This window comes from Protobothrops mucrosquamatus, unplaced genomic scaffold, assembly GCF_001527695.2.
Source record: "Protobothrops mucrosquamatus isolate PMUCROS unplaced genomic scaffold, P.Mucros_1.0 scaffold_225, whole genome shotgun sequence".
Taxonomy (NCBI): Eukaryota; Metazoa; Chordata; class Lepidosauria; order Squamata; family Viperidae; genus Protobothrops; species Protobothrops mucrosquamatus.
The window spans coordinates 975418-984505 of record NW_015386301.1 but is presented as its reverse complement, the minus strand read 5'-3'; the positions used below and the strand labels follow the sequence as shown (position 1 = coordinate 984505).

Below are 9088 nucleotides of genomic sequence, written 5' to 3'. Positions count from 1 at the left end.
TGTATCCTCCTCAGAGTCCGACACACCTGGCTCCTGGCCAATCCCAGAAGCACCTGGCTCCTGGCCAATCCCAGAAGCACCTGGCTCCTGGCCGATCCCAGAAACACCTGGCTCCTGGCCAATCTCCTCTCCGTCAGAAGACACCAGAGGGGAAGGTCCTGGAGAGGGAGGCCTGGCCATCTCCTCTCCTTCATGTTCAGAGCCTTCCTCCTCCGATGATAGGGACCCACAGGACGGAGCCACAACACAGGCTGCAGCCTGGTTGAAAAGGAACAGTTAAACCCCATAGTCTTATTTATGAATGCTTGGTCACTTGCTACATCCTATATGAACATCCTGTATGAACATGCTGACTTATCAGGTATTATAATGACCTGGTACTTTTAATTAGAGTTATCCTTAGGTATGTTGAGTGTCTGCCTTTCTTTTATGAACCTGCCCAGGCAGACCCTCAACATGCTTAGGCCAAACCCTGATTGAAAGAGGTCCGAATAATCAGTTTCATCCTGATATAGGATATCCGCAGCTGCAAGACCACCATTTTTAATCACCTTATTTAGAAACAGACGATTGCAGATATTATTATGACCTTCTGGATTCCATGAAGGCTTTTTCTCAGGACTGCCTCCATTAATCAAGCTGGATTGCATCCCTGACTTAAGCAAATATTAATAAATATGGGGTCAGTCCTGCCCTGGCTTGGAGAACAAAGTTCAAATAAACAAGTGGTGAGGGGATGAGGGGATAGATGGGGAACTCAGCAAATTTGCAGATCACACCAAGCTGGCAGGAACAGCCAACCCTTCAGAAGATAGGCTTAAGATACAGAAAGATCTTGACAGACTTGAACATTGGACCCTATCTAACAAAATGAAATCCCATGGTGAAAAAAGTAAGGTTCTACATTTAGGCAAGACAAACCAAATGCACAGTATAGGTGGTACCTCGCTCGATAGTAATAACTGTGAGAGGAATCTTGGAGTCCTAGTGGACAATCACTTAAATATGAGACAGCAGTGTGCTGCAGCTGCCAAAAAAGCCAACACAGTTCTAGGCTGCATTAACAAAGAGATAGAATCAAGATCATATGAAGTGTTAATGCCACTTTATAATGCCTGGTAAGGCCACACTTGGAACACTGTATCCAGTTTTGGTCACCACGATGTAAGAAAGATGTTGAGACTCTAGAAAATGTGCAGAGAATAGTAACAGAGATGATCAGGGACATGAGGCTAAAATATATAAAGAATGATTGCTGGAATTGTGTATGTCTAGTTTAATGAAAATAAAGATTAGGGGTGACATCATAGCAGTGTTTTAATATCTCAGGAGTTGCCACAAAGAAGAGGGAGTCAAGCTATTCTCCAAAGCACCTGAGGGCAGAACAAGAAGCAATGGATGGAAAATAAACAAGGAGAGAAGCAACCTAGAATTAAGAAAAAAATTCCTGAAACAATTAATTAGAACAATTAATTGTGAAACAACTTGTTTCCAGAGGTTGTGAATGCTTCAACACTGGAAGATTTTAAGAAGACATTGGGGTTTCCTGCATGAGCAGGGGGTTGGACTAGAAGACCTCCAAGTTCCCTTCAAACTCTATTCTATTCTATTCTATTCTATTCTATTCTATTCTATTCTATTCTATTCTATTCTATTCTATGAACAAATATTTTTACTATTAATATATACATGTCTTCACTCTTGTGGGATTTTCCAGATTCTTTTATCTCAGTTTGTTCAGCCAGTTTTAAGGGCTTTTCCTATAGTTCAGCCATATATTCACAATTAGAACTATGCATTCTTCGAAAAAGCAAGATATTCTGAAAGGGCTTTTATTTTCAATAGTCAAAAGATTCATGCTAGTTGCATTTAATACCCATTGAAATTAATGGCACATTTTAATTATGATCTAAGTCTTGTTTATTTATTCAAGTAGGAACTAAGTGTAACTAAATTAAAACCTGACTTTGTTCCATTCCCTCCTCTTCACTGATGCCCTACCTCTTCTTCTCTATTATATGCGCCTCTCCTATAAAATTCGGTATATGAGGCCTGTTAAAACACATTTAAACATGTGTTTTAAGATTAGAAAAGTTTAATGTTTTTCTTTCTGGCAAATATTGAGTAAATGCTTAATATTTTAAGGTTTATCACTTTGCAGAATGATATGGGTGGCATAAAAATTAAACAAACAAATAAATAAATATTTTTGTTTCTTACATATTTTAATAGATATTTTCTGTTCTCCAAATAATTATGGATTTCCTTAGTTATTTTTATGCTTCTGTTCTATAGTTATATATATATTTGGTTGAATAAATTTTATTATATTTTTCTAGCATTGCCCAAACCTCCAGGAACTCCTGTTGTGACCGAAAGCACAGCAACAAGCATTACTTTGACCTGGGATTCTGGAAATCCTGAGCCAGTGTCTTACTACATAATCCAGCATAAACCTAAGAATTCTGAGGAACTATATAAAGAAATTGATGGAGTAGCCACAACAAGATACAGTGTTGCTGGCTTAAGCCCATATTCCGAATATGAGTTCAGAGTGGTTGCTGTGAATAACATAGGAAGGGGTCCACCCAGTGAACCTGTGGCAACACGGACCTCAGAGCAAGCACCATCTAGTGCACCACGTAATGTACAAGCTCGTATGTTGAGCTCAACCACCATTTTAGTGCAGTGGGAAGAACCTGAGGAACCAAATGGTCAAATACAAGGCTACAGAGTGTATTATACTATGGATCCTTCCCAACATGTCAACAGCTGGTTAAAGCATAATGTAGCTGACAGCCATATCACCACCATTGGGAATCTTGTACCACAGAAAACTTATTCAGTGAAAGTACTTGCTTTTACCTCAGTTGGAGATGGACCACTTTCCAGTGATATACAAGTCATCACTCAGACTGGAGGTAAGAGGGAATTTATGGTATCTCTTCCAATCAGTTTTGCTATGGGTTGAGAATTGTTCTAGGCAATACGATTAAAGATGGTTATGCTGGGAATTTGCCAGCTAGGCTGCAATGAAGGGTCAAGCAGGGACCCAGCTTGGAATTGTTGCACAGCTGCAAGCAGCCTCTAAGCTTGAGCTCCTCCAAGATGAAGATTTATCTGGTCATTCTCAAGGGAAGGCAAGGAGTCTGGGGAGATTCTTATAACTTAGGTAGAAGTTAATAAAATTGTTTATTTTAGGGCGGCTCTGGTTGCTTGTGCCTGACATGTTGGCAGTTCTTTGTACTGATCAAATCCACCAAATTAATTATTAGATTTTATGAATGTATATCTAATGCATCCTTCTGAAATTTTTGCAAATGTTTGAAGTGCAGAGTTTTTTTGTTCTTAATAGTTTTTCTGAAACATTGGTCTTGCATTTATGTTGTTTTTAGAAGGTTTTCTGTAGAAATTGTTGCCATGATTGTATTCACTTCTTTTAATGTGTTAATCTTGTCTCTAGTGTTGGTCTTGTTTTACCTTTGCACATATTTTCAAATAAGAACATACTTTAAAGGTTGACCTTTTATTTTGTTTTGTTATTTTGTCTTTTTCCACCATAATTATGTAGTGGTATGTTGAAATTTTCCTCTTTGGGGGAGTTTCTTTGTTTCATTCCTTTAACTGAATAATATAAGATAAATAAGCAACACAATGAAAAATATAGATCATATTCCTCAAACCTTATAATTAAACACATTCTATTTATGCTTTTCCAGGTTACAACCAGGGCTTTTTTTCAGCCGGAACGCGGCGGAACCGCGTTCCGGCACCTTTTTCCGGGCCGGCCGCACCAGAAATAGCCCCTCCCGCACCGGAAATAGCCCCTCCCAAATTTTACTTGCATTCCTGTTCTCTAAAGGGGCGGTCCTAGGGTTTGATGAGGGCGTGGCCAGGTTTGAGTTCCGCCACCTTTTCTCTGAGAAAAAAAGCCCTGGTTACAACAATTACATACATAATTTTATTTGAAGAAAAATAATAATAATGTTTTGATTAGTACAGCATACATTGTGAAGAATTTACCATAGTGCCTAACTCCAACAAACTCAGGGAAGGAATATAAAAATAAAAACAGGGAAGAAAATCAGCCAATCAGCAAAATATTGTGGTTAAGGTTCTATATTATAAGTAGTCTTATAAAGCTGCATATTATATGTTCATAAAAAAACAAAAATTCAATACATTTAGTTCAAACATTCCTGACAGCTGAGATCTATCAGAATTTATTCCATGACATAGAACTTTTTCAAAAATTAAGTTACAGCACTGACCAATGGTATTTTATGTATAAAACTTGCTACATACTTTTGTAAAGATAAATGGAACAAATTATAAAATTCTACCCTGAAATATAACTTAAAGGAAAACTGGTATAAACTGTTTTATACTTTGTATGCAACTCTGTCAGTAATTGTCAAGACAGACACATGATATAGTAACAAATGCTGGAAATGTCATGAGGCCATTTTACCATATGTAGCAGATATGAGGGGGGGGGGAAGCAAAACCTTCCCCCTCAAAAAAAGTATAGAGAAAAAAAAATACATGGCATTATTTTAGAAAGTGTTAAAAATCAAATGAAACCACAATTCAAAATTAGGCATAATGCCAAGAGATCTCAATGAAAAATACCACAATTAATTAAGACATTTACTAAGAAACATGTTCACAACTGTGGAAATAAATTTTTCACAGTATTGAAAAAGAGAGATATTACTGATTATATCAGATTGGGAACCTAGGTTTGGAGAATATTCAGGAATGGCAAAATTAATAACATAAATTCCGAACAGAAATTTGACCAAATTTAAGAAGAATATATTCTTCTTAAAGGTAAATGTAGCATTTAATATGTGATTTTTAAGGGGGAAAAGAATTGACCAAAGAATTTAAATCAGGAATACATGAACATTTTAATTGTTCATAAATATTATATATCAATATGAGTATAGCAAAGAGACAGTTAGAAAATATTTGCCTATAATATTTTAGTAGTTCTTACTCTCTTTTTTATCCTATCATTTAATAACAAAGTAGCAGAGATTTTGGCACTTATTTCAGAGATTAAAAAAAATCTTTAAAATCCTTTTTATAATTGTTAAAAATAATCTATTTTCTATTTAATCTTTCAAAAAGGTTTTAATTTGTAAAGAGGTTAATGTTCACTGAATAACTGTACAGTTTTTGTAACTTTTTTAGAATCTTTTCATCAATTTCTTCTTTTTGCTTGTTCATTTTCTTTATATTTCTATTTCCTTAATAGGAAAAAAAGTTTCTACATATTTTTTTAAAAAATAGCCAGCAGGAAATTGGGATTCCAAAAACATTAAAATTATTGCTCCACAATAAAAACAGTTTCTCATCTGCTCCTTTATGCTAAATTGTAGAGTAAAAAATAATTACTTTGCATAGGCCAATCCAAAAATACTTGCTTCTTGATTTTATTTTTTTTACAAGCTAGGTATTACAATTTACAAAGAAAGGAAAAAGAAATAATACTAATTCAAGTTGAAATTTAAAACAATATTTAAAATAGATGGTATAGATAATAAAAATCCCAAAATAAGCTGTCATATACAAGCGGATATCTAATAAATCTAAAATATTACATGACTAACATATTTTAATACACTATTAAAAGCTTAAAATACTATAAAATAGTCCATACCCAATTGTAGACAAAATATATCTCTACTGAATTTTAAACTTATTTGGTTAACAGAGTTGATGTCCATAACTTAAACACTTTTATAACCATAAGGGATCACAGAAATGACCTTGGAGAAGCTAGTGGCCATTACAAACAAAATTGATATTAGCTTTAAAAGTAGGCCTCATCAGCAAACAAATTCCACATAAACAATAATGAAAGTTAAAGAATGGACAGCGTTTTTCCTTTCTCTCTCCTATACCCAAGACAATTAAGGTGGAGTCACTTTAAATTTCTTTCTAATGTTTTTTTACTATCCTCAGCTGACATCCTATTTTGAAACTTAGGTTGCATAGTTTCTCCAAGTCATCATGCTAATTGTTACAACAGATGGAATTTTAACCCAGATCACCCTAACTGATTGGTTACTTTAGATTATATGAATTAGGTCTTGCAAACTAATTGTTTTATCTTTGGCTTCAGTTTGAATTTCTTTTCATTTCATTTTTTCAACAATTAATGTATTATAATTGATCATACTTTTCCTTTTTAAACACGCAAATTACTTCTCTGCTGATCTGTTGAATGTCCATGCACACCCTTACAGCCATTTTGTTTTAGGAAACAAACATACTTTATTCCATTCTAAAAAAAAAAATAGGTTGCATTGATCAATCAATGGAATAGATTTTGTCTTCCTGTCCCTATCCTCCAGATCAGGGGTGTCAAATTGCTGGCCCGCGGGCCAGACTCATCAAGAGGAAACAATGCTCACCCCATTGCCGGCAATGGGGAAAAAGCTCTGATACGTCGTGCGACGTCACGTGACATCGCGAGTTTGACATGTCTGCTCCAGATAGTTAAAAAAATATCCGGAACAGAAAGTGGAGTAATGAAATTCATTTACATAAATTTTATTTATCTCATATATAAATTCAGTCACATAAAATAGGGGTACCAAAAGAAAAGATCTGAAAGAAGCTACTGTGTTCATTCAGTAAGTGCTTCCTTCCCAAGTAAAACTATGCCAGCAAGGTCAATTCTAATCAGGAATATAGTGCAAAAGAAAAAGTTACTCCCCTCAGCCATGCCACAGTCCCAGTGTTGATTCTTCCTAATGGCTACTAAAAAAAAATACTTTTAAGGACTGCAACTCTTGTAACATCATTTTAAACTTAATCAGTGATATAATGGTGTGTTGATATAAAAAAAACTACTATATGCATTTTAAAATCTACTTGGCTGTAAGATCTGGAGAGAAAAAATGTTAAATATTCCAGCTTTTTTTTTTCTAGATGTAGATATGAGGTCTAAAACTGTTATGGTTTGCTTAACAATTGAAGCAAATACATTTGCTTCTTAGGGTTTGTAAAATTACACATTTCAGAATGAAGTGTTAATATACATAATTATTGTCATTATGAAAATCTGCTATACAGTTTTTACATTTTAAAATGCCTGGAGAGACATTAGCAATGGGTTAAGGTGCTCCTAAGAAATGATTGGCAGATAAAAGAGTTCACAATTAAGATGGTATTAAAACAGAAACCAATTCCCATGATTAGGGTTACAGTAGCTAGCACAACCATGCCTTTGCTATTACCTCAAGTGAGAGTTTACATAGCTAGAAAGTTGACATTTCTTGCTACGTAAATCTAGATGATTATTATGCTTGTCATCTAGACTAGAGAAGTGTTTGTCAACCTCTACAACTTTAAGATGTGTGGATTTCCAAGTCCCACAATTCTCTAGGCAGCATAAATAGATATCAACCAATTCTGACAGATAAATACAGGTAGTCCTCGACTTACAACAGTTCATTTAGTGACCGTTCAAAGTTACAACAACACTGAAAAACGTGACCTACGACCATTTTTCAAGTTACGACCTTTGTAGCATCCCTATGATCATGTGATCAAAATTTGGATGCTTGGGAACTGGATTCATATTTATGACCGTTGGTGTGTTCCAAGGTCATGTGATTAGCTTTTGTGACCTTCTGACCAGCAAAGTCAATGGGAAAGACTAATAGCTGGGTTACTAACTTATCAACTGCAGTGATTCACTTAACAACTGTGGCAAGAAAGGTCGTAAAATAGGGCAAAACTCACTTAACAAATGTCTTACTTAATTGACATTTTGGCCTCAATTGTGGTCGTAAGTCAAGGACTACCTGTAATGATACTTTGATAGTACAAAGAACTGGCATGAAAACCACAGTGATGAAGAAGAGTACTGGCTGTAGGAAATGAGGTATTTAAAAAGTGTAGTCTATATAAATTATACAGATATAAGCAGAGTCCTTGAAGGGTTTGGGTTTTTTGAGTAAATGCTCTTATGTGCTCTTCTTTCAGTCCCAGGACAACCACTAAACTTCAAAGCTGAACCTGAATCTGAAACAAGCATATTACTTTCTTGGACCCCTCCACGATCTGATACAATTTCCAATTACGATCTTGTTTACAAGGATGGAGAACACAGTGAAGAGGTAAAACATTATTTTTCATGTTTGAAAACATTTTGCAACTGTTGCAAAGTCTTCAAAGTTGCACTTGCATTCTTTTAAATAGTAAACCATTATCCTCTTTATCCTGAATTCAAAACAACAAAATACAACTTTACTGTAGATCTCTCTGCTTTGTTTTTTCTCCTGTTCAATCATATTTAATTCTCGGAGACTGCCTGGGGAAATCCATGCAATTCTTTTGTAAAGATTTTTCAGAAGTGATTTGCCACTGCCTGTAGTGTACTGTCATGGCATCGTTTCATAGGTATTGTTTCTCGGCACTACCACACAATTTTCCTCAAATATTATCTGATAAAATGTAATGGTAACTCTAACACAGCTGTTAAATTTGTTATGTTGCTGATCGTATTGTATACAGGTCATCCTTACTGCCTCGGACAGTGACATTTTGCAGCTAAATAGGAATAAAAAAGTAATTTTGTAGCTAAACCCTGCATTTGCAGCCTTCACAGGTCTGAAAATCAAAGGAAAGCTAAAGTAAGATTGTAAGCACAGTCGCATGATTTTTCACTTAGTGACTGCTTTGCTTAAGGACTGAGTTTCCAGTACCATTTATGTCACTAAACGAAGATTTTATGTAACAAGTGCAAATACCATGGCAACAAATACTTTGATTGATTTATTTTTATACACATTTGAACATATGTAGAGAGTTGCATATTGATAGCTCCTACCCTATGGAATGAGCTGCCCCCTGACCTCCGTACAATGCGGGACATACGCCTCTTCCGCCGAGCCCTAAAGACCTATCTGTTCCAAGAGGCCGGTCTGGCATAAATCTGAAATTCTAAAATTTTAAATTGGGTATAATTTTATATTATTATAGTGGGTTTTAGGACAGGACAAATAATTTAATTAGTTTTGAATATTTTTAAATATTATGGTATTGCTGTTTTATTAATGTGCCTGTT

The 9088-nt window shown here is 35.2% G+C and overlaps 1 protein-coding gene across 1 annotated transcript in view; it reads left to right on the top strand.

The window, feature by feature from the left end:
• PTPRD (protein tyrosine phosphatase receptor type D) overlaps positions 1-9088 on the top strand; it is a 282311-nt gene that overhangs the window by 131911 nt on the left and 141312 nt on the right. Inside the window, exons 7-8 of the mRNA XM_015828512.1 lie at positions 2340-2921; positions 8005-8138. Of these exons, the coding sequence (XP_015683998.1) occupies positions 2340-2921; positions 8005-8138 (716 nt within the window). The remainder of the gene's footprint in view (positions 1-2339; positions 2922-8004; positions 8139-9088) is intronic.